We start from the raw sequence: 26,589 nt of genomic DNA, 5'->3' as shown, positions 1-26,589 counted from the left end.
GCTATAGGATGGGTGTAAATGTTAATATAACAGTATCTGGACATTGTAGTTACTATTTAATATTGCATCAATTATTGGCATTCTGGTTTCTATTTTTAAACTTTTCTACAATGCACTTATGTAACTTAGAACAAAAATTTTATTCATTCTTAGTTAAAACAAGTGTCTCATGTCGTAAACTAGTGGTATATGCTATCTTAAATTAAGACACTGAGACAGGACAGCCGATTCACCTTGGAGAAACACAGCGAGGTCAGAGAAGAATCACTGAAAGAGAAAGATGATGTCTGAGCTGACTTTTGGAAGCCAAAGATTTAAGAAGGTCAGAATGGAATTCAAGGCAAATGGAACATCAAGCAAAGACTTATAATCTTAGTAATTTAAAGGCAAGAAGGTGACATGAAGGTAATCCAGTCCTACTTTCCACCCTGTGCAAGTCTCCCTTGCAGCCTGCTCTACTGATTCTTTAATGCATTAAGTGGGTGCGTTCACATGGAATACTATGCAGCCATAAAAAGGAATAAGACCATGTCATTTGCACGGACATGGATGAAGCTGGAAGCCATCATCCTCAGCAAACTAACGCAGGAACAGAAAACCAAACACCGCATGTTCTCACTCTTAAGTGGGAGTTGAACAGAACACATGGACACAGGGAGGGGAATGACACACACCACCAGTCAGATGTGAGGAGCAAGAGGAGGGAGAGTATCAGGACAAATAGCTAATGCATGCGGGGCTTAAAACCTAGATGATGGGTTGATAGGTGAAGCAAACCATCATGGCACACGTATACCTACCTAACAAATCTACACGTCCTGCACTTGTATCCTGGAATTTAAAGTAAAATAAATTTTTTTTTAAAAGAGGGTACTTTCCACTTTATGAATCAACCATTGTTGGACAGTTTTATTAGAAACTGTGTCTATGGATGTGTATAATCATGTACTGTTACACTTATATGCATATAAATCAGGGCAAAATCCAAGCAACTGCTCATACCAGGGGTGTCACAGTCACTTAAGTGTGGTCTACCAAGGTCATATCCCTCAATCTACTGTATCGATGTGGAATTTGTGCTTAGCTTCAAGATGCCGTACAAACATTACTGACTCCATAGTTTTTAAATGAAAAAGCCTTGAGAGCGTTGAAAGTTTGGATAAGAAGTAGTATATGAATTGGGTGCAGTGGCTCCACCTGTAATTCTAGCACTTTGGGAGGCCGAGGTGGGTGGATCACCTGAGGTCAGGAGTTCAAGACCAGCCTGGCCGACATGGTGAAACCCTGTTTCTACTAAAAATACAAAAATTCACCAGGTGTACTGGTGGGTGCCTGTAATCCCAGCTACTTGGATGGCTGAGGCAGAAGAATCACTTTAACTCAGGAGGTGGAGGTTGTAGTGAGCCAAGATCAGGTCGCTGTACTCCAGCCTGGAGAAATGTATGATTTCAACTGAAAAAGAAGATGATAAAAAATATGAAAATGGTGACATTTTTACCTTTTTTTATTTTGAGACTGGGTCTCACTCTGTTGCACAGTGGCATGATCTGGGCCCACTGTAACCTCTGCCTCTCAGGTTCAAGCAATTCTTGTGCATCAGCCTCCCAAACAGCTGGGATTACAGGCACCTGCCAGGAAGCCTGGCTAATTTGTGTACTTTTAGTAGAGACAGGGTTTCACCATGTTGGCCAGGCTGATCTGGAACTCCTTACCTCAAGTGATCCATTCACCTCGGCCTCCCCAAGTGCTAGGATTACAGGCGTGAGCCACCATGCCCGACCTTTACTTTTTATAATAGTATAATTGGTTCTGAAGAGAAAAGGTGAATTTATGCAACATGCAAAATTATTATGGCAGCACTCAGTACAATATAAAGAAAAGATAGTCTTGGAAAGCAGTTAAGTGTGTGGCTAGTGAAACAACATCAATATCGTATGCCAAAAAGGGAATGCTAGAAATACATTTAGGAACTTAGAGGCTAAGCCTGGTAAGAAGCTTTACCATAAGCTTGTAGGTCTGAGGCCTGTTGGAAGCTAAACAACATCAGTGAATGCTATGCTAGCAGACGCAGACCTCATAATGTTACCCGTCTCAACAACTTTGAAGCATGGTTAAAACTCAACTAAGTGATAAAGATAGCACCACAAACCAGCGAGGAAACGATGGATTATGCAATTAACTTGTTGAAGCATCTGGATAAAATTTGGAAAGTGAAGTTAGGCCCCTACTTCATGCTTTACATCAAAATTTCTGATGTTAAAAATAAAACCATAAAAAGAAAATTTTTATGAATTATAGAGAAGTGGAGCCTTTTCTAACACTACACAACACCCAGAAGTCATAAAATAAAGATTTTTACATGGAAAAAATATCATTAAAGGAAAAACTGAGAAAAAAAATTGCAATCCTTATCACAAGGGTCTTTTTTCATAATATATTAAGCTCTCCTACAAATCAATAAGAAAAATATAAACAATTCGATGAAAAACATAGGCAAAGTAGATGAACAGACGGTTCCCAGAAAAAAATAGCTTTTAATCACATGAAAAGTGTTCAATGACATTTATAAGAGAAATACAAATTAACCCACATATCATTTTCACCTATAAAATTGGTAGAGTTCAAAAGCGTGATAAGACATTTTTAACCATTGATGGTGAATTGTAAATTGGTAAAACTTTTATGGAGAGAAATTTGGCACTACTAATGAAAATTACAAATGTGCAATCATTGACCTAGTAATCTCGCCTCTGTAAAGTGATGTACATGTAAGGTATTTGTTTCATAATTGTTTAGAGAAGCAAAGGGAGAAACACCCTGAATGTCTGTCACTGGGAAACTGCTCAGTGGCTATTTTTTAAAAAAGGAGATATTTGTGTTCAAATATGAAAACATCTTTTATGCAGTCAACTGGAAAAAGCAAAGTGTATAGCATTCTATGATTTCTATTAATGGAGAGGTATTGAGATGATGGAAAAAGGTAGGTAGAATTTTGCTTCTATATATGTAGACTATTTCTAGAAGGGTAGCCAAAATGTAGTAACAGTGGTTGCTTTGTTGAGGTACACCTGATGGCTTGAAATTACGGTTGGAAAGACATTAACTTTCTACTGTAATGTGCCTTTCTACCAATATTCTTTTATCTTGAATGTGTATTAGCTATGCAGAATAAATTGAATTAAAAAAAAAAAAATTTCCTGCTCAAAGCAAATCCCGCCCTCTTCTCCAGTCCCCAGTATTTTTTTTTACTGGATCTTTTGTTATCCTTGCAGGTTTATGTCCCCAGCAAAAACCAGGAGTTCTTTGAGTGCTGCAACTGTGTCTCCAACATGTTTCCATATCCAGCATTTTCACAGTGCCTTAACCATGAAAAAGGGTTTTTTGAAAAAGTGATGTTCTGAAGGATGATGAAGACTCTTTCTTTGGGTGGAAGTCAGGCCACCTTTAAATATGGCCTAATACAGCTGAGCAGAGTTGTGAGGCCCTAAAAACATCTTCCAATCATTCTGGAATTCTACCTTGAAACACATCTCTACCCTTTAAAAGAAAGGGAGGAGATAAAAAAGAAGAGAGAGAGAAGCTGAAACTGACTTAAGGATCTGACTGGACTTCAGAGCAGTACCCCCAGGGAGTATCCATTTGAAAGAAAAAAAAGTGATCATGTGAATGGACAAGGAGATTACTTTAGATCATATATGCTCTAAATGAAGGGTTCTGCTGACAGGGAAACTGACTTGTCATGAAGTCAGCTTTGTTCTGTTGCTGTTTGTCATCCCTGCTAATGATGAGTTTACCTAGGGCAGAGGCTACAATCTCAGTCATGAAGCTGAAGACACAGGCATCCGTATTCTATAGTTAATTCAGTTCATTTCATCTCAGCGCACATACTCTGAGCACTTCCTAAAAGCAGGGTTGATTGACATTTTTATTAGCAATAATCTCTGCCTTTTTCTGATTCTCTAGAGATTTAAGACCACATAATCATCCTCTACGTCACAGGGTCGAGGGAGTGGGGGAGGAAATGGGCTAAGAGGTTCTAAATCCCTCCTAACACTTGCTTCTTCCCAGTCAGCAAGATTAGAGCAGTCAACAGCTGACTGTGTTCAGACCCCGCAGGCTGGGTTGGCCTGCCCAGGGCCTGAGGAGGGGCAGCTCTGGTGGCAATGCCTGGGCCCCTAGATGTGCCGGTCCAGGCTGGCCTGAGACAGTGCAGGCCACTTGATCCGTCCTCCTAGAGGCAGTGAGCAGGTTAGGGACCCTACGACAGCTACGAGGAAAAAGCAAGGCGTCTATCTCCCGCAGCCATGCTGAAACAGGGCGAGAGGAGACGGTCCTGGAGCTACAAGCCCTGGAACACGACAGAGAATGAGGGCAGCCAGCACCGCAAGAGCATTTGCTCCCTGGGGGGCCGTTCCGGCTCCCAGGCCAGTATCCAAGGATGGACCGAGGGCAACTACAACTACTACATCGAGGAGGACGAGGATGGGGAGGAGGAGGACCAGTGGAAGGACGAACCGGCCGAGGAGGACCAGCGGGCAGAGGAGGTCACCACTGCCAAGCCTGAAGGTCCCAGCAACCCTCCGGCCGTGTTGTCCACGCTGAATGTGAACGTGGGCGGCCACAGCTACCAGCTGGACTACTGCGAGCTGGCCAGCTTCCCCAACACGCGCCTAGGTCGCCTGGCCACCTCCACCAGCCGCAGCCGCCAGCTAAGCCTGTGCGACGACTACGAGGAGCAGACAGACGAATACTTCTTCGACCGAGACCCGGCCGTCTTCCAGCTGGTCTACAATTTCTACTTGTCCGGGGTGCTGCTGGTGCTGGACGAGCTGTGTCCGCGCTGCTTCCTGGAGGAGCTGGGCTACTGGGGCGTGCGGCTCAAGTACACACCGCGCTGCTGCCGCATCTGCTTCGAGGAGCGGCGCGATGAGCTCAGTGAGCAGCTTAAGATCCAGCGCGAGCTGCGCGCCCAGGCGCAGCTGGAGGAGGCAGAGGAGCTCTTCCGCGACATGCGCTTTTATGGGCCGCTGCGGCGCCGCCTCTGGAACCTCATGGAGAAGCCGTTCTCCTCGGTGGCCGCCAAGGCCATCGGGGTGGCCTCCAGCATCTTCGTGCTCGTCTCTGTGGTGGCGCTAGCACTCAACACTGTGGAGGAGATTCAGCAGCACTCCGAGCAGGACGAGGGCGGCCCAGACCTGCGGTCCATCCTGGAGCACGTGGAGATGCTGTGCATCGGCTTCTTCACGCTCGAGTACCTGCTGCGCCTCGCCTCCACGCCTGACCTGAGGCGCTTCGCGCGCAGCGCCCTCAACCTGGTGGACCTGGTGGCCATCCTGCCACTCTACCTGCAGCTGCTGCTCGAGTGCTTCACGGGCGAGGACCACCAGCGCGGCCAGACGGTGGGCAGCGTGGGTAAGGTGGGCCAGGTGCTGCGCATCATGCGCCTCATGCGCATCTTCCGCATCCTCAAGCTGGCGCGCCACTCCACCGGACTGCGCGCCTTCGGCTTCACGCTGCGCCAGTGCTACCAGCAGGTGGGCTGCCTGCTGCTCTTCATCACCATAGGCATCCTCACCTTCGCCGCAGCTGTCTACTCCGTGGAGCACGATGTGCCCGGCACCAACTTCACCACCATCCCCCACTCCTGGTGGTGGGCCGCGGTGAGTACCATGGCCCTGGGCTCTCCCATCCTCTGCCCCAGCCCAACGAGCTGCTCCTCCCTTCCCTGGTTATCAGCCACCAGGCTGGTTTGATCCTCATCTTCCTCCTCATCCCCGGTCACTGCATACAGCTAACAAAATGGCACTGGATGTCAAAGTGTTAGAAAGACAATCTCAGCAGTTCAGTAAGTAACTGAAATCGTAGACATCTCCAAATCTAGATGTAGTCTTCAAACCTTTGAAAGACAGATTTTAAAGATGATTCATCACCGTTACTATTATTTACCATTTATTGAACATCCAATGTCCTAAATGGATTACAAAGATTATCTCATTTTGGCATCGCAACCCTGTGAGATGGTTATGACCACCATTTTTTTAAGGGGACAAGCAGAAATGGCTTCAGTTTTTGAAAGAAACTGTAGATTTATACAGAGAAGGAGGTGAGACTTGGCTGAACCATGCTGACCCTAACAGAAATCCCATCACTTCTGGTTCCAGTTAAATTTGAATGTGGAAAAAGCATCTCAATTCAAAACTTGCTCTGACTTCACTAAAATTCTTTCAGGACGCAGTGTTATTGCCCCATTTTACAGTTAGTGAAACTGAGGTACAGAGAGTTTGAGTGTGGACACACAGCTAGATGTGACCAAGCCAGAACTAAAACTCAGGACCCCCAACTCCAAAACCCACGCCTTTTCCATACCCAAGCACTATCTCTTTCAAGTTTTAGTTCTTTTGCACGCATTGCTGACTTTGTACAGTTAGTACAATAGTTATTTTTGGTCGTTTTTATTTGGAGCTTGCCTTTTTATAATGTGTACTATTTACTCAAATATCTGTATTTTGAGCTATGGTGTATGAATCTCTGGAAATAAATGTTAATCGGGTCTTCTCAGATCAATGAATAAGTTGGAATATATAAAGGAAAGAACTGAATGTATAGTTTCCTTAGTTTTCTTTTTTAAAGTAGATCATAATACCTTCAAAAACATTAAGCAAATACAACCAGTTTTCCCATGACAAAAAGTAGATATTGTCAGCATTAACACTGCATATGTCATAACCCACAGTTGGTATGCACTACTCAGACAAACTCAACCCAAGGCCACTGACAGTCCAATGTAGCATAATAGAAGATTTAGAAAACCCGATTCTAGTACCAGACCTGCCATGAACCTGAATGATTAACTGTGAAACCTCAACCCCTCCTTCCCTGTTCTGTTTTCTCACCTCTAAAAAGGGAGGTTGGACATGTAGAAATCTGCACTTCAGTGTAAGTCTTCCTTCCCTTTGAAAGCAGGGAGGTCATATGTATAAAGGATATGTGAGCTTTCTTCAGTGACAAGATGACACAAGGCTCTTCTGAATAAGCTATCCAAATGCTGATTCTCTGATCATATTCCAAGTGATGAAAGGTCATCCCCATAGTGGATAAATCATGTGTACAGATGAGGCTTATGGTGGATGATCTGTCCCCAGCAAATGACATTTACTTTGGAGGTGACTAAAGCAGGAAAGCAGAAGAGTAAATCCACACACTGATAATGATACAACATTTGAGAGTCAAATTTCTATTCATCTCCACATCTCTAAAGGCTAGTTCATCAAGGCACTAGACCTAGTAGACTCTTTGATACTACAGTTTTAACCCTCTAAAGTTTTTTCAACCTTTTGTATATTAACAAATACTTTGATAAAAGTTATGTTACTTTCAAAGGGATATGGCTAGAGAAAAAAATTTAATTAAAATACATAAAGAATAATGTTACTCATGTTGGATTTTTACCAGCAAAATTTTTTTTTGAACTGAATACCCATTGATCTCACTTAAATTTCTTGTCTGTTTAATCTACAATGAAGTCTAAGCCTTTCAAATTATCCCTTTTTATCTTAACTGACATTTAACTCAAAAGCAATGTTTCTCATAAACTTCACAAAAACTGAATCACCAGTTTTTATCAATAAATATTACCAATTATTGTTCTTATATGTATGAATTTCCTTTTTCATACACTATTTTCACAGACCAAATTATGCACATTCCAACCATCCCATTTACCAACCTTACCCTTTACCAATGGTCTTTGTCCATTTTATTCTCAGAATTATACCAGTAAAATTTGTTATAAATTAGATAAAAGACTGATAATTTATATTTATTTATAAACTAATCTATGAAAACAATGGGAGCAATTGCCCTTGAATACCCTAAGAGTGCTCTGTTCTCAGGACTGCTATCTCAGTAATCCAGTTCTTCTCTATACTTCTAATTACACTACATAATATAGACTAAAGGTTTATATTCTCAATAGAGCAAAGAGAAAAGAACACTTCAAAATGATGTGGACGAAATGTCTTGTTTCCAATATGTAGATGCAAAGTGAAAAGAAGCAAAATATTAGGACCAATCTGTCATGTAACCCACCAAAATTCACCTCATTCATTGAGCAGTAAGTTTTTGAGCACCTCCAATGTTCCCAGTAGTATTCTAAACACTAGGGATACAGGGTAGGAGAATAAAAAACAATGAAATTTTTTCTCTTGTGGAGCTTACATTCTAATGAAGAAAGACAGATAATAAATAATTTCAGGTATTGGTATAGCTTGTGTGGGATAACAAGATTGAGAGTGAATCGGGTGGTACAGTCTGTCTTTAATGGGATAGTCAGAGAAGCCCTATTGGAGAAGATGCCATTGAGATAAAGTTTGAAAGACGAAAAGAGACTCACCTAAATGCACCTGACTAAACAGACATGACAATCTGAGAAGACGACTCCTAAAAGGAACTGATCCAGTGTTTTCTAAGCATTGTATTGATCATGCATCTTATCATTTAAAAAAATTTGGGGCATATACCCATGATAAATGTGTATGTACTTATAAATTAGAAGTTACTTATTGCCATAATGATGCATCATAAACCACCCTGAAACTCCGTGGCTTAAAACATGAAGCATTTATTTAGCTCATGAATTTAAAAGTCAGCATTTACTCTGGTTTCAACTAGAAGGGACTTCTCTTTCATGAGGCTGTTTTTACTCATTCACATGCTTGATGGTCAGTTGGCATGAAGGGATAGACTAGACTACACGTCCACATTCCTCCAGCAGACCCCAGCAGCCATATGTCCATGGCTGTGGCAAAGAGTAAGAGAGAGAATGCAAGCCTCATCATGCAAACACTGCATAAGCTTCTGTTCATGGCATTTGCTTAGCCCATTGGCCAGAATAAGTCACATGGCCAAGCTGCAAGTCAAGGGGCAGGGCAGGTTAGTCTACCTACTGTAGGAGAGCACTGCAAAGTCATATGGAAAACAGCTTAGATACAGAAAGATGTAAATAATTAGTTCCAATAATGCAATCTTTCTCCTGCAATAATATATTACTGCTCAAATATATTACACACATCAGAAAACATACACTCACAGATTGAAACTTTAAAGATGAAATAAAGAAAAATGTAATTGGCATTTTCTTCCAGCATTCTGGGGCTATATCCCTCGTGAAATATTCATCCCACATTACAGAGAGTTTCTCTTATCAATTCTTTTATTTATTTTTAGTACTTTTGGACAACCCCAGATCTGACTTGTTTTTAATAATCTTTCTTCTCCCTATGCAAGGATCCTGCAAACTTTCTCTGTAATTCAACTCAGGGATTTAAGAGCAATACAGTAATTTTCATTATTGTGAATTCTCCTGCAGCTGCAAAACAAATCCCTCCTGGCCACTTATGTCTACAAATGCTCATGTATTAGGATGTCAGATAGACCTGTCTTACTCATCTGTCAAATGGAAGTTATTTGTGAGCACTAATGTAATAGGAAACATATGTAACCCACTAGCCTCTAGTAAGTCTGCAATAAATAGAAGCTACCATGCCTGAGTAGTTGATAGTCTTTATCACATGGAAGCAATAACCTTTGCTTCCACATTCATTTGGGAAGAAAATAAAACAGAAATGATTCCTTCTCTACTGGGGAAAAGAAAGAGACTATGAAACATACAAAAAAGGTCAGCTGTTCCATTATGGGGAACTTCTGAGTGTCCAGATAAACAGGCCCATGCCTAAAGCAGCTCAAGCCATCCTGAGGCTCTCTGGGTTGCGCGGGAGTGGGAAATGCATGACACAGCTCATCAAGAGCAATGAGCTCTGTGATGAAGCTGTAATCATTGGCCTCCTGTGTGGGTTTTTTTTTTCTATTTTTTCTTTTTTTCAGCCTTGACATGTCACATTTTTTTTTCTTTTTCTTTTTTTTTGGGGGAGGGGGTGGTTGGGGATTTTTTTTCAGCAGAAAAGAATAAGTAGACTTTGAATGAACCATTTCCTTCTGAGTTTTCCAAGGCAAGTTAAAGCTGAAGGAACCAAATGGGAAAATATGGCATGAACCCATTCCTTCAAAAACTAACTTCTCAAAAAGAAAATTTATCTCTAGTTGAAGCACCAGATCGTTATGTCCCGGAGACCTTGCTCCTATCTTTGTTTTCCTAAAGTATGTTGTCATTTCCTTGTCAATAGGTGGCACTTACAAGATTACTGAAATTTATTTTATTTTTGTTCATGGATTGCTTTGAAGAAACCCCTTTGAAAAATAAATTAGGTTGCAGTCAGAAAAACAGGTACCAAGGTGAATATTTCAAATAGGAATTTAATATAGGAAAATAGATAGTTGTTAGAAGACTGGAAGAGCAGAAAGAGAAAACTGAGATAATCCAGAGATTGGTAACTGCAGGAACTCGCTATTGCCCCTAGAATTGGGAGAATAAACGGGAAAAGATATTGCTACCGGAACCTAAGAGTCCAGAGGAGGGGCCTCTGTGTAGCTGTTGCAGGGACTCCTAAATTGGCACCATAGAGGCTGATGCCAGGAATGCCAAAAAATGCCTGAACCATAGCTATCGGCTGCGATTGGAGGAATGATGGCAGAAACCAGAGGCAGGAATAGAGACTCCTATGTCCTCATGCCATCTTCCAGTCTCTCATAGGCAGAACATAACTAGAAGACAGTGGGCAAGAGAATCTGAGAAATATAGTTCACAGACTCCCAGTTCTGGAATTACAGAAAAAATAAATACAGAAGGGTGCCAGGCTTGGGACTAAGAGACAACATATAAATATCTGGCACAGAAGGTAGCAGAGTTCTCCTAGCTCCTTCAGAAATAGCACAGGAGCTACAAATGGGATTAAGGCTCTTAGGCACTGTTGCTACTTTTGATCTTATGAATTCCTGATTTTGGAGCGATCTCCTTTTGTATCTTTAAAGTATCTTCCTTATGTTAACCAATATGATGTGAGTGGAACATGACAGAATTGTTGAGGGCAGGGAGAAACGCAAGGAAGCTCAAACTTGCATTTTTAATTTTGCTTTAGCTGTGCTCACCTGCCCCTTATTGTACCGTTTACAAACATGTCAGAACTGTAAGATACAGATGAGGGTTGTTCTCTTGAAGGTAGTCACCTATAATCTCATCCTAACAGCGCTTCCACTAATCAAGACATTCTTAGAATTCCACTGAGGAATTACCTTCAGTGTTTGTGATACGTTTACTTGCTTCTTTGTGATGTTGCTAAATCTTTACCTTTTTAAGGCAGGATTCAATATTTTAAAATAGTTAAGACTTTTTTTTTTTTTTTTTTTTTGAGACGGAGTTTCGCTGTTGTTACCCAGACTGGAGTGCAATGGCACGATCTCTGCTCACCGCAACCTCCACCTCCTGGGTTCAGGCAATTCTCCTGCCTCAGTCTCCCGAGTAGCTGGGACTACAGGCGCGCACCACCATGCCCAGCTAATTTTTGTATTTTTAGTAGAGACGGGGTTTCACCTTGTTGACCAGGATGGTCTCGATCTCTTGACCTGGTGATCCACCCGCCTCGGCCTCCCAAAGTGCTGGGATTATAGGCGTGAGCCACCGCGCCCGGCAATAGTTAAGACATTTTAAGATTGACACTTAGTGTAAACCATCAAGGTAGATATGACCACCTGCTGCCACTGAATCTACTGTGCAGATTATAACCCAAAAGAGGAATTCCAAATATACTTGTTGCAACAATAGCATGAGTAAGTACAGCCTTTTAAGCTGAATACTTTGAACGACAATGTGTATTGAGGCTTATAATAATTTTATCCAAAAAAGTCCATCTTTACCACCTCTAATTCCTTTGGAAAACAGAAAGTGTATTAATTATTTTGAAAAATAATTCCTGCATGCATGGACTAGTGGGTGCCAAGATTTATTCTATTCCTCGTTCATTATGAAGGAAACAAATTTGCCTTGTTAAATGAAAAATCCAAGTATTCTGAAGTTTTAGAGAAAAAATTGATGCTTATCCTCATAATATTTGCCAGGATTTGCTGTTTAGTGTGTAAACTGCCAGGGGAAGGTCACGTTCTGGCTTTAGGACCTAAGGCTAAGGCAAGTATATACGTTTACAGCAGAATGGTTAAGTTTCCAGTTTGTAGAGTTGCTGAGCCAGCCAGTTTTCTTCAGGATGTTAAGATGGATTGCAGAAATGTTGGTCACATTTCCAAACCCAACTCCTGCTAATGGAACTCATTCTATGAGGTCACTTGGGTCAGTTTGGGGCTTTCAGTTTTTAATTCCCATCTAGGGAGAAATGGCTTGGCCTATGGAATGTGAAGAAAAAAAGCCAAGGAATCCTGAGTTCCTCCTGGAGCCAAAGAACAAGAAACAGATCACTTGTTGAATTAAATTATTCACAAAATAGACAACACATAAATTAACCGTACATTTTGAATAAATTCTTGGGGACTAGTCACATATAGCCTCCTAGCAGAAGATATCTTTTTCTAAAAATAGAGATTGTAGACAAAAATATTTGGACCATATTATGCACATCAAATATATATTCTTCTTTGAGCCAATTCTTTTTGCTTTTGACTTTTCACTCAAAGTTCAGCCAAATAAATAAATAAATAAATAAATAAATAATGAAGTTTGGCTTAAGGGTGAAGCAAAGCCAGTGTGCAGAATGGTCAAAAGTTGAAAATAAGCCATTTGTCTTAATTACTTTTCTTCCTTGGTGTCCTCCTGCCCTCTCCCATCCCCGCCATTCTGAACCCTTAAGTGACTTGTTTCCTCCAAGGCCTCTGCAATGGACTTCCATGGATGTCTCATGTTCTAAACCAGGGATTCCCACTTCCAGGGCTGTGGACCAGTACTTGTCTGTGTTCTGTTAGGAACCAGGCCACAGAGCAGGAAATGAGCCGAGGGCCATCAGGCATTACCAACTGAGCCCTGCCGCCTGTCAGATCAGCCTGTCAGACAGCATTAGATTCTCATAGAAGTAGGAACCCTATTGTGAACTGCACACGTGAAGGATCTAGGTTTTTATGGGAATCTAATGCCTGATGATCTGAGATGGAACCGAACCATCCCCTCCCCCAATCCCATCCATGGGAAAAATTGTCTTCCAGAAAACTGGTCCCTGGTGCCAAATGGGTTGGGAACGGCTGTTCTAAACTACTGCTTCCTGCCACTCACTTCTAAATCCAAACTTCCTTTAGGCCTCCACCAGGGAAAGTCGACTAAACTTTCATCCAGAGGTGTGAGTGATGGTGTTAGTGACAAATGAAAGCTATTGTTCAGCTCACACACCTGGAGAGAGATCAGCCTGGGGTTCTTTTACTTTTGATGTGGCCAATGACAAGAAACACACACCCACTCACGCAACAAAAAGGACTTGGAGATTAACCCGCAATCTCACTTTATCACTGCCTTACATCACCCCTTGGTCCAGAAGTTGGGAAAAGGAGATTCTCTACTGGAGCCAGAGGATGGAGTTGGGGAGGAGCTTGTTTCCACAGCCTCTGGGTCTGATAAGCATGGCATGTATAGAGTTGCTGGTGCAGAATCACTCAATGAATGTTGATCTTTGCCTTTCCTCAGCGGGGCCCGGCTTCAGGATGGGGGACCCTGGGATTGCCTACATGACATATGGCTAATATTATTGCTCACACCCCCTGTGCCAGGCACTCCTTCAATTCCTATCTACTCTGTTTGGTAGATACCACACATGTCAAAAGTAGAAACTGAGGCCAAGAGAATTTAAGTGATCTGCCCAATTTATTCAGCTGGGAAGTGGATTCAGACCCACAAAGTCTAGTGTAGTCCCTGTTTCTTTCAGCTTGTCTATACCACATTGCTTCTTTTGGATGCCTGCTTGTATTCTGATGCTACAGAAAACAGGCTGCGCACCTCTCACCAGAGACAGAGCAGTGAGTGAGAGGAGGTGCGTCATCAGCCCCAAAAACGAGGTGTACCCTTTCTTTTTTCATGGGCTGAATGGAGCTGTGGTTCTTATCAGTGCCCTCAGATTTTTCCAGCTGGCTCACTTCTCCATTTCATTCTAATCAATCAACTGCACTATTCTAGGTTCAAACTAACCCTTACATTGTCAAAACAAAAATGTTTACATTGCTAAGCTAACGTCCACCTCAGTATGGATCAACACGATGACCACATGCTTTACTGCCGTCTGCTGGAAAAGTATGGCATCAACTACCCAAATACAAAGCAAAGGGTGGCCCCTGGAGTTGTGCAATGTAAAAATGTTTACAATTGCAAGCAACGGCTCTGTTTAAAAGGCTTCTAGTAATTTAGCCAATACTCTGGGGATCAAAGGGAGTACATGAGGCATAAAAAACAGTCCCCAAGGAATTTTTCCAGGACTTTTCTCTGGTAACAGAAAACTAGTCCCATGGGTAACTGCACTTTAAAACAGAAGCTTGTTGACCTAAATAAATCTCCAATTAGTGGGATTTAAATCAGTGTGACAAGAGTGATGAGAAGTATTTCATGCAGGGGTGAACATATTTTTGGTCAGTGATGTCTTACAAAACTCCCTTTACAAAATAATGAGAGCATTTCTCCATATGTTTGCAATTAAAGCACCTTCATATAAAGTCTCTCATTTGAACTACATAACTCTAAGAAGTGTTGTAACTGTCTTCATTCTAAAGAAGAGAGGAAGACAAGGGAGGAGTTTCATGCCTTTTGTATGCCTGGTACTGTGTTCAGTGCTTTATATCCATTTTCTTATTTAGTCTTCACAAGAAGACTGAGAGTTAGATGGTTGTCTCCTGTTTTAAATGAAAAATAAAAAAAATTTTAAACACAGTCTGAAGGTTTTGCCCCGGGTCACTCAGCTGGAAAGGGTCAGAGTCAGGACCTGAACACAGGTCTGACAGTTCTAAGACCAAGCTTTTTTCCAATACATACAGTGTATAGGCAAATCCAGGGACCCCCTGTCCTGAAGCTGGTCCCAGCCAAGTTGGAGAGGCAAAGATCATCATTTATTGAGCACATTCTACACCAGGAACTTAACATACTATTCTAAATGCTCTTTACAACAACCATTTCAAATAGGTATTACCTCCTCCAATATCTTACATTAAAAGATGCGTAAGTCATAGTCAGGATTTAAGCCAAAGTCTTTCAGCTCCATCCACAGCTTCCGTTCCTTTCATGATACAGGTCCTACAGGTAGTTTTCCTGGTACCTCCTAAAGCAGGCTCCATGGGAAGCCATTACACTTCCCACTTCCCAGGTGCACTCACAGAGAGAAGGACACTTCCCTGCCTGCTCCTCTCCCTTTCTTCTCCTCCCCGGTCTTAGGACTAACAATTCCATCCTGCTTTCCTTCCTCTACAGGTGAGCATCTCCACCGTGGGCTACGGGGACATGTACCCAGAGACCCATCTGGGCAGGTTTTTTGCCTTCCTCTGCATTGCTTTCGGGATCATTCTCAACGGAATGCCTATTTCCATCCTCTACAACAAGTTTTCTGATTACTACAGCAAGCTGAAGGCTTATGAGTATACCGCCATGTGTAGGGAGAGGGGAGAGGTGAACTTCATGCAGAGGGCCAGAAAGAAGATAGCTGAGTGTTTGGTTGGAAGCAACCCACAGCCCAACCCAAGCCAAGAGAATTAATATTTTAGAGGATATGTTGCTGGTAGATTCCATGAACTTCAAGGCTCCATTGCTTTTTTTTTTTTTTAATTGTTATGATTGGCAGCAAAAGGAAATGTGAAGCAGACATACACAAAGGACATTCAGTTCACAAAGTTCTTCTTCTAGAAATGCTCATTTTGGCCCAAACTCAGAATGCCTCATAATGCTCTTTCACTGTGTTGTGTGAAACATCTGACCTTCTCAAGGACATGGCTATTGAAAACTTGAGCAGAGCAACAGCTTAGGTTTCTCTTGTAGCTTCTTGTGGCATCTAGCTCAATAAATACTTTTTGACTTGAGTTGATTTGAGAAAATTTTTTTACTTTAAAAATTTTTTTTAATTCTTAACTTTCCAGAGAAAGGGAGTATAACAGCAGGAATTTTACAAGCTTTGGAGTTAGACTAACCTCAGTAATCTCAAAGCTACCAGCTGTGTGGTTTTGGGCAAGTGATTCTAACCCTCTAAGCCTCAGTTTCTTCAACTGTAGAATGTAGGTAATACTTACCTTACCAGCCTGAGGAACATAGCAAGACCCTGCCTCTACAAAAAATTATTGAAAATTATCTGGTGTGCTGGCATACACCTGTAGTCTCAGCTACTTGGAAGACTGAGGTGGGATCCCTTGAGCCCAGGAGTTTGAGGTTAGCATAAGCTATAATCATACCACTGCACTTCAGCCTGGATGACAGAGTGAGACCCTAAATAAATAAATAAATACACCTACTTTGTAAAATGAGTCTGGGGATAATAAATATGTGTAAGTGCTAAACCAATGATAGCTATTAAAATTATTTAAGTTGATATTATGTAATGAAATCTCTAGACCAGTGGTTCTCAAAGGCAAGTTTATTCCCCAGAGGCCATCCGGCAATGTCTAGAGATGGTTTTGACTGCCACTACTGTGAGGAATAAGGGGGGCTTCTGGCATCTAAGAGGCAAGGGCTGAGGATGTTGCTAAACATCCTACAAAGTAAAGGACAGCCCCCATAACAAAGAACTATCTGACCCAAAATGTCAAAAGTGCCTAACTGGAGAAACTCTTATCTAGACTTAATATGGGAGCCCCGAGACTGGACTTGTGAAAACATGCCTAAATCTACTAACCCTCCCCCATTAAAAGGAGCCCCACACTCTTCTCACCACCTCAGGCCTCCTTTTTCTCTCTCCTTTCCATGAAAGGAAGAGAAAAAAATATCCTAACTTCTGAACAATTGCTGTGGCCCAAGTCCTGTACTAAAGGAATTAAATCAGGGTGGCCCTCCACTCTCACTGTCGCTAGATTAGAGAATCAGAGCCCACAGGAAATTGGTCCTTTCTTTTCCTGTAACCTTTCCTCTTAATTCCTTTCTCCTTCCATAGGACTATTGGAAATTGCAGTGTTGAGAATTAAAGGCTCCTTTGAACTGAGCACACAAAGATTGCCCTGGAGCTGGAGCTTGCCATGCAGACCCTCAAATTTGTCTCAGGGCATGGCCGGACCTATTCTTGTGTCATAAGAATAAATTTCTGATGCAAGCAACAGAGAGAGACAGAGAGAGAGAGAGAGAGAGAAAAAAAAGAGAGAGAATAGTTGCTTACAATGACAGAAAATTTAGGCAGGCAATTTGGGCTATATGTAGCATCTAGCTTTATTTAATATTTAATACATCCCTTAATAAGGTATTGGATTACTTTTTAATTTAGGAAGAAATGGAAGCTTAGAGAAATTAAGTAATTCTACTACATTCACACACAGCCAGTAAACAAACAGTGGGACTGGGCTTCAAGCCCAGGTCTGTCTGAGCCCCAAGGCTCTTGATGGAGGTCTAAACTGGTGTCATCAGCATCACCTGGAGAGCTTGTTAAAGCAGAGCGTGCAGGACCCTGTCCCTGGGGTATGAATCAATAGGCTTGGGATGGAGCTCAAGGATTTGCATTTCTGACAAGTTCCAGGTGATGCTGATGCTGCTTGTGCACGGGAACACATCTTTAAAGCCAGGAGTCTAAATCACTTTGCTCTGCCCTCCCGTAAGGAGCTATGATTATGAAAGTAGGCTGTAGCTGGCAAACTAGATGTACATCTCCTTCCCCCTTAATCCCAAGCGTTCTTAACATCATCAGCAATGACCTGGCCTCTGAAGGGTGGACAGAAGCCCTACTGTCATAAGGTTGCCAGATAAAATACAGGATGCCTGGGGTGTCTTAGTCTGTTTGTGCTGCTATAACAGAATACTACAGACTAGGTAATTTACAAAGAACAGACATTTGATGCTCACGGTTCTGGAGTCTGGGAAGCCCAAAATCAAGTCATGTGCAGATTCTGTTCATTGACGAGAGCTGCTTTCCGCTTCCAAGATGGTTCCCTTTAGCTATATCCTCCTTAGGGGAGAAGGACCACTCTATCCTCACAGCAGAAGAGCAAATGCACCACACGCCACAAGAATCCCTTTTTATAAGGGCCTTGCGTCTGTTCAGGAGGGAGGAGCTCTCACGGCTTAATCACCTCTTAAAGGACCCACCTCTGAAAACTCTCACGTTGGCAACAGCTGAATTTTGGAGGAGACACATCCCTACCATAGCACTGGTTAAAATTAAATTTCAAGATAAACAACAAATAATCTTTAGTAGAAGAATTTTCCAAATATTGCATGGTATATACTTCTACTTAAAAAAAAACTTTATTTAAAATTCTAATTTCAGGGGTCCTGTACTTTCATTTGCTAAATCTGGCAATCCTATACTATTGCTTTTGAGAGACAAATTTTACTCTTATGGATGTAAATTACCCCCAAATCCTAAAACTCCGCCCAAACAACAGGCCTCTCAGCCAAGGGAGAATTCTTTCCCTTCTTGCCAAATATAAAAGAAAGAAATTTCTAATTAATTTATTTGCCAGATGCATTCACGCAGTTACAACGTGCAGGAGGTCTGGAGCACAGGTTATATAACCACCTAAAACCCTCAATGCAGCAGCCGCCTCTTCCTGTCAACCTCCAGCCCCTTCTGTGGTCTCTGAAGAGAGGCATTTGCTAATGAAGTGCATCTGCTGGGGCTGTTAGGAAGTGCCAATGTCCATCACCTCGTCTCTGCTTGAAGCCCAGAGAGAATGGTCCACACCTTCCCAGCAGAAGAGACTGCCTGAGAGAAAGGAGTAGGGACCTGTGGAGGAAGGGTTGGGAGAGGTCTTGATGACAAGGATGGACTTTTCCAGGTCCCTGGGAGGGAATCTAGTAAATGGTAGTGGCCCCTCCTCCCAATCTCACTAGCCACATCTGCTCAGACACCTGTGCACTGCCTCCCCAGCAAGTAAGACTGACAGATCCTAGGAAGTTAAAACAAAAAGAATGTTTCAAAAGCCTCACTGTGTACCAGGTACAAATCCAACAGTATTTCACGTAATCCTTCAGCACTCCTATAGCATAGGTTTCAAGGTGGTCATTTACAAAGGCTTAGCTTCCTTTAACTTGACACGGTCTTTGGGTCTGGGTTTGAAACCTGGCTCTGCCATTGACTAAGAGGTTAAACCATATGAAGTTGCCGTTTGCATTTAAAAATATCTGAATATTGGCAATTTCATGTGGTATAACTGAATAGTGGTGGGACCACAATTTCCCTCAGCCACGGTTTCTGCATCATTAAAATGGAGATATAACAATGTCTTTCTCAGGGTTGTGGTGGTAATGACATGATATGATAGATATTTGAAACTCTTAAGGTGCTATTTGGCACATGGTAAGTGCTAAATAAATTTAGGTCACTATCATCATCATCATCATCACGATTTTGCTAGCTGTATAGGAAAATTATACAAGTCCAGACAGAGTCACCTGTTATTGAAGAGAGAATTCTGTGGGGGTGAAGACAGCTTTTGAATCCTGTTGCCAGCCCTCTAGCCCAACCAGGGTTTTGCACAAGGATCTAGATGATTCTGTCCAATAGAACTTTCTGTAATGATGGAAATTTAATTGTGCACTGTCTGATACAGCAGCCATCAGCCACGTGTGGCTGGGGAGCACGTGAAATGTGGCTATCGTAATTCCGGAACTAAATTTTTTATTTATTTCATTTTAATTAATTTATTTTAGATTCAAATGTCCACATGTGGCTGGAGGCTATTAAATGGGACAATGCAGATGTACAATGCAATGTAGCCGCTTCTTCTGCCCTCATGGTGGGATCTCAGGAGGAGTGTTTGGCTTTTTGTGGAGGAGCAGAACCAAGAAAGGAACAAGAAAACATGACAGTAGCCCTATTCTGGCCCAGCAGCTGGGATAGGTTTCCAGGCCAACAGGTACAGCACTGGAAATAGATATCGTTGATCTCATTGGTGGACTGGAATGACCTTCTTTGTTAAAGAGAAAAGAAAAGGAAATCTTCCAAAGTATGAGCAACCACAAAAAAGAGCTCTGAAAAGACCATCGCCATTATTTAAATTGGTCCCAACCTTCATGCCAAGGAGCTTTAGGTTCCTCCACTAGTGCCTGCCTAATTCTTCTTAACTAATCCAAACTGGGCCAAAAACACTTCCCCTGTTTCATCTTGGCTTCAAAAAGTAAGTGGACATGTTCACAAGAAACTTTTCCCAAATTTAAGGGAAAACATCAGTCATCACCTCTCTGCAAAGATTCCAGGTCCAAGAAAAGAGTTTATGTTTCATTAAGCTCCAAGCTCCCTCCTCCCAACCTGATGTCCTGTTTCCACAAGTCAAGGGGATGTGGTCCCCACACTCCAGTGCCCCTTTCCCTCCCTGGTCTCTCCTTATGTGATGTTTTTAAAAGTCATGTGAAATTTGTATTCTGCCATCTATGTCTATTCTTGTGTGCCACGCCTTCTCCATCTGTCTTCCTACAGCCATTATTTACCCTTTTCTGCCCTGCAGCATTTCCGTGGGGTCTTGGAGAGAATGTTCTGGGTGTTTACTCCTCACCCTCTCTCTATCCGCTGTCAAGTCTAAGCAGCAGTTGAGTTCCTACAGCTGTGGCTCATTTGAGTAGCGTTCTTGTTTAACCACAGCATTCACAGGTCCCAGAAACACCTTTCCCACTTGTTATTCCTTCAGGCCGGTAAATGCTAATGGCCTCCCACTGTTGCTAGCTCCTGAGTATCTTACCGAGCCTTGTTGGCTCTCTTCATCCTGACCATACCTCTGTAAATGAAATCTTTCTTTATTAAAATCTCTTCCATCAAACTCCACGAGTGTTCCATCTATTTCCTGCTGGAAACTTAATTAATACATCTTGAATATTTTAAGAAAAATATATTGTACATATTCCCCAAGTAGCCACCAAATCGATGATACATGTTTGTCCGACAGTCACCACCCTGAACTGAGAAACACAGTCCTCAGATTTACCATCAAAGAGGCATGTCTGGCCAGGCATTGTGGCTCATGTCTGTAATCCCAGCACTTTGAGAGGCCGAGGTGGGTGGATCACTCGAGGTCAAGAGTTGGAGACCAGCCTGCCAACATGGTGAAACCCCATCTCTATTAAAAATACAAAAAAATTAGTCAGGTGTGGTGGCGCACGCCTGTAATCCCAGCTACTCCGGAGGCTGAGGCAGGAGAATTACTTGAACCTGGGAGGCAGAGGTTGTAGTGAGCCGAGATCACGCCACTGCACTTCAGCCCAGACGACAGAGTAAGACTCAGTAGGGCATGATGACTGGCATACGTCAGTGCCAATAAATGATTCATCTCTCCTGTCAAAGTCTTCCGACTCTGCCCTCTTTAGGAGCAGTTTTCTGTGACTAAATCTGTTGAGTTCCCTTATACAACCCTATCCCAATATACAAATGGATTTTTGTGAATATATGATGGAATTGTGTACATAAAGTCTGTTCAGATATATGCACCTAGAAACAGAAGTTTTGGTGCCCTCTGAGGATGTCAAGAAATCATCTCTGCCAGGCTCTGACCTTGATTCAGGTAAGGTTTATTTACCTTGTTTGGCAGGTGGTATAACTAAGACTCAGAGAAGTTAAGAGAAATGCCCAGAGCTGGATCTGTTTCCCACGCTGCCACCCCCTCCCTATGTCCATGGCAGATATTGTTATTCAATCACATTACTCATTCCCATTGTAAGGCCTTGTTGCAGTTCTCTAGCAACCAACAAATCTCTCAGAGTTGACATTCAAGACCTGTTTGTCATCCTAGCGTGTCCTTGAGTATTAAAAACTGGAAAAAAGGGCTAGAAATCAGTCTCTATAGTCTCCTAGTGCACTGTTCTTTCTGAGATATGTTCCTGTAAATTCAGAAAACCTGTGCAGACTATGTTCCTGTTCTCTTTAATACCCAGTATGTTTTGTTAACACACTCCTTTTTGTTAACATGCTCCTTTTTGTTCCGGTTATCTATAATACCTAGTATGTTAACAAAACATACTAGGTATTAAAGATAACCTCCTTTTTTCTTTTTTTTTGAGACAGGGTTTCACTCTGTCACCCCAGGCTGGAGTGCAGTGGCACAGTCATGGCCCACCTCAGCCTTGACCTCCCAGGCTCAGGTGATCATCCCACCTCCTCCTCCCCAGTAGCTGGGCCTACGGTTGCCCACTACCACACCTGGCTAATTTTCATATTTAAAAAAAAAATGGTTTTTTGTATTTTTTTGTTGAGACAGGGTTTTGCATGTTGCACGGGTTGGTCTCCAACTTCTGGGCTCAAGTGACTCGCCTACCTCGGCCTCCCAAAGCAAGAGGATTATATGCGTGAACTACCATACCTGGCCAAGTGAGCCTCTTTGAGCCTCAGTTTCCACATTATAATATGGAGATTATTAAGATGTCCTTATTGGGAGGGTTAATTGATAAACAAATGCAAAGTACCTGGCACAATATCTATCATATAATGGGTGCCCTGTTCATGGTAGCTCTTATTATTCATATTTTATCAGCAGAATGTCTGCCATCCACAATGTGCTCTTCCGTGGTGGTCATCAGGCCATTAGGCTGTTCACAAGTATTTTATTTATTTTCATGAAATATGTGGCATGCTAATTGCATTTCTCTACCATATTCAAATTATATGTGACCAAATGGCCTGCTTTGGTCAAAAAAAGAGTAAAAGCAAGAGATATGATTTCTGAGTAGAAGCATTTAATTGCTGCTTCTCTCCTCCAGTTTTCCTTTTCTATGTTTTTGTGACTGTGGAGACAGATGTGAAGATGGATCGTCCATCAACCTAAGGCTGAGTATGTTGATGAGCAGAAACCCAGGCTGACCCCTGTTGGACATGTCGTGTAAGTGAGAAATACACCTCCTGGGTAAAGCCAATGAGAGTTTGCAATTGTTTCTAATCCATCTTGATGAATGCATCAAGTTTCCAGGGAAGCAGAAACTTCTCTTATAATACAAAGGTAACCTGAAATATTTAGGTGTCTTGAATAGTCACGTCCCCCAAAATAATTTTCTCACTCTCCTACATAGTACTGGGTAATAATGCTGCTTAATATGTATCCAGTGCCACTACATGCCAAGCACTTTTTCTAAGGATTTCATGCAAGCCGATGTATACATTTTAGTACCATGTCTGGCACATGGTAAATGTCCAAAATTATTCTAATCATCACACCATCACTGTCATCATTATTATGCATCATCTCCAGTCGTTCTGACAGCCCAATGGGGGACGGACTATTATTATCTCCACTTGACAGAAGAGGAAGCCAAGGCACAAAGTCGTTAAGTAATCTGCTCAAGGTCTCAGAGGCAGAAAATAATGCAGCAAGAGTTTGGCCCAAGTCTGAAACCAAACTTCTTGTCTTTTCCATACTGCTCCATTTACTGCCCACTAAGGACTATCAAATTCCATGTAATAGACTTTCCTGAACAATTCTGCTTCCCACTGGTGTGGCAGGTGCCTCAACCTCAGAATAGTGGTCCTGGTTCTCCCACTTGCAGCTATGTAGACTAATCCATTGAGGGAGAGAAAAATTGGATTCCCTCAGGCTAATCCCTTCATGGAAATTAAAATTTGCCATTCAGAAAGAGGATTTATATTTTTCTACCAGCTTCAAGATTCACTACCAAAAGGGATTTCCCCCTCCTTCCTTCATTTTCTTTGAAATCTCTAGGTTGTCTGTCACTTATTTCTGTCTCATAAGTAGCATGAGATGAGGGGCCAGTGACAATTTTTGCCTTTCCTGCTCATCCTCCTAGACCTGCAGAGTCCACACAGGGAGGTAGAGAGAGAGAACCCAAACAGAGACAGACCTACCAACCAACCTCCACTCACCACATCTGCCTCCAGGCCATTTATTTCATTAAAGCACAGGATGCTCAAGAGAACTCAGGAAAAGGGACAATTTCATTTTTCCTACACTTTGGAAATTAAAATTATTTCCAAAAAATAATTTGCTTTGTTCTTCGAGAAAGCTAAGGAGAGGAGAAAAGAGGTCAAAAGAGTAAGAGGTAAAAAAAAAAGTGAGAGACAGAAAGGGAGAGCAGGAGAGAGAGATAATAGAAAGACACATAGCAGTCTTTGCAAAGACTAGCATATAGAAAGACACCCAGCACGCTGAGGGGCCAACACACGAGGATTGCTTGAGCCCAGGAGTTTTAGACCAACCTGGGCAACATAGTGAGACCCTATCTCTACAAAAATTTTTCAAAAATTAGCCAGGTTTGGTGGCATGCACCTGTGGTCCTAGCTACTCAGGAGGCTGAGGTAGGAGGATTGCTTGAGTCCAGGAGATGGAAGTTGCATTGAACTTTGATTGAGCCACTACACTCCAGCCTGGGTAACAGAGTGTGACCCTGTCTAAAAAAAAAGAAAAACAAAAAATATATATATAAATGTGTGTGTGTGTGTGTGTAAAGACAACAGAATAACGATAAGAATGGTTCTGTGTCTTCATTATATCAGCAACCATTTGATTTTTTTTTTTTTTTAATTTTAATTGGTACTACTTTGTCAATCACCCACATTTGGAGTGTTTTATGGAATCCCTTCCTTGAACTCCCTCTCATACCCCAGAAAAGCCTCTAACTCAACGGTTCCCACAAGTCTAGTTTATATCTGCGGTTCATCTTGAAATCACATGGGGTATTGGAAAGGAGAGACTTTCTAGTTCAACTAACCTGTATACAAAATACAGTCCTAGCCAATTGTTTTCATTCAACTAATACTTATTGATAACCGTATGTATGCCAAGCACTGTTCTAGGCACTGAGTTACAGTGAACAAAATTCCCTGCCTTCATAAAGCTTCCATTCTAGAGGAACAAACAGAAAAAAGGATATATAATATTTTAGTGGTAAGTACAATGGAGGAAAATAAATCATAAGAGGAGGATAAGGATAAGGAGTACTAATACCAGAATGAGGCACAATTTTCAGTAAAATGATTGGGGTGGGCCTCACTGTGAAGGATGACACGAGCAAAGCCTTGTAAGAGGTGAACCCCGCAGGTTATCTTGGGAAAAAGCAAACACCAAGTGCAAATGTCCTGGAGTGAGGGCACTCCCAGCATGTGAGGAGGCCACTGAAGGAATGAGGAACAGTAAAGAGGAAGGTGTAACAGGTTGTAGGTCCTGGTGCAGGTGAAGAGTTATTGAAGTTCAGACACTAGAGGGAGTGAACTGGAAAGAAAGATATCAAAAAGTGGGATGTATGAAATTGACTTTATGAAATGACTGCCATTCCCATGCATAATCTAGAGTAATGGCAGTGAACGTCTGAAGTAGGACAGAAGAAAAAACTACAGATGGTGAGAAGGTGAGGGGTACTGGAAGTTTCGTTTATGTAGGTATTAAAGTACCTGAGAATTAGAGAAGAATGGTGTTGGAGTGTAATCGCCTAGTGGGTTCATTTTGCCCACTGTCGAAATAGAGCCGATGTATCAAGGTGGGGGAACTGCAAGAGAGAAAGTTTAATACACATAGAGCCAGAGTTTCATTATTACTCAGATTGCCTCCCTGAAAATTCAGAGGCTTGGGTTTTTTAAGGATAGCTTGGCAAGCAGGGGGCTAGGGAGTGGGTGTTGCTGATTGATTGGGGATATAATCATAAGGGTGTGGAAAATGGCCCTCATGTGTTGAGTCTGCTTCTGGGTGGGGTGTAGTCAACTGGTCATCAGAAATGCAACAGCCTAAAAAGACATCTTAAAAGGCCAACCTTAGGTTCTACAGTAATGTTGTCACTTAAAAAAACGTCTTGGTGAGGTGCCGCCATTTCTTCCATCCTCGGTCTCTGCGTCTTTCGCAGAGCTTCCAGCAGCACTATGTTGGGCCAGAGCATCCAGAGGTTCACAACCTCTGTGGTCCGTATGCGCCACTATGAGGAGGGCCCTGGGAAGAATTTGCCATTTGCAGTTCGAAACAAGTGGCAGTTACTAGCCATGATGTATTTGTACTTTGGATCTGGATTTGCTACACCCTTCTTTATAGTAAGACAACAGCTACTTAAAAAACAAGGATGTTTCAGCTCATCCATTTAACAGATATGAAGAGCATTTTAAGAGGTTCAGTCTCTGGAAAATGGATCAAACTCATATGGTATACTAGATATGTGTGTAAAAAAACTTATGACATGAAAAAAAATAGTAATGTTGTCATTTATAGGAGTGATTGGGGAAGTGGCAAATCCTGTGACCCCTCACCCCAAGAACAATGGCTGGTTATTGGTTAACTATGCTTACATTTTGGCAGAATTCAGACCCCTCTCATCCTCCTAACCTGGTGGCCTTTCACTAGTTTTACAAAGGCAGTTTAGTTTTGGGAAGGACTATTATCATTTAAAGTATAAACTAAGCTTCTCCCAAAGATATCTTAGCTCATACTCAGGAATGACCAAGGACAGCTTGGAGGTTAAAAGCAAGATAGAATTGGTTACATTAGATCTCTTTCACTGTCATAATTGTCTCACTGTTATAATTTTTGAAAACGTGGTTTCAAGAGAGCATGACAATGAGCCAGGTCCTACTCTTCAAAGAATTAGAGGGAGGGTCTGGAGAGCAGTAGTTGATTATGATAAGA

General features: G+C 42.1%; 2 protein-coding genes across 2 annotated transcripts; both read left to right on the top strand.

Annotated features, from left to right (window-relative positions):
• Positions 1-4,054: 4,054 nt before the first annotated feature.
• On the top strand, positions 4,055-15,936 carry KCNV2 (potassium voltage-gated channel modifier subfamily V member 2). The gene is made up of 2 exons (XM_021672062.2): positions 4,055-5,660; positions 15,335-15,936. Exons 1-2 carry the CDS (start codon positions 4,305-4,307, stop codon positions 15,614-15,616), a joined length of 1,638 nt encoding a protein of 545 aa, XP_021527737.2. The 5' UTR covers positions 4,055-4,304; the 3' UTR covers positions 15,617-15,936.
• Positions 15,937-25,835: 9,899 nt separating this feature from the next.
• LOC110568535 (cytochrome c oxidase subunit 7C, mitochondrial-like) lies at positions 25,836-26,051 on the top strand. The gene has a single exon (XM_064361303.1). It carries the CDS (start codon positions 25,836-25,838, stop codon positions 26,049-26,051), a length of 216 nt encoding a protein of 71 aa, XP_064217373.1.
• Positions 26,052-26,589: the final 538 nt, after the last annotated feature.

The sequence above is a fragment of the Aotus nancymaae genome, unplaced genomic scaffold (assembly GCF_030222135.1).
Source record: "Aotus nancymaae isolate 86718 unplaced genomic scaffold, 86718_ANA_hifiasm-v0.15.2.pri h1tg000041l, whole genome shotgun sequence".
Lineage (NCBI taxonomy): Eukaryota > Metazoa > Chordata > Mammalia > Primates > Aotidae > Aotus > Aotus nancymaae.
This window is presented reverse-complemented; position numbering and strand designations above follow the sequence as displayed.

Excerpts from the sequence above, each read along its gene's own strand:
- KCNV2 (XM_021672062.2), top strand. The coding sequence starts at position 4,305 with ATGCTGAAACAGGGCGAGAGGAGACGGTCCTGGAGCTACAAGCCCTGG. Across the intron at positions 5,661-15,334 it reads ACTCCTGGTGGTGGGCCGCG|GTGAGCATCTCCACCGTGGG; the intron begins GTGAGTACCATG and ends CTTCCTCTACAG.
- LOC110568535 (XM_064361303.1), top strand. The coding sequence starts at position 25,836 with ATGTTGGGCCAGAGCATCCAGAGGTTCACAACCTCTGTGGTCCGTATG.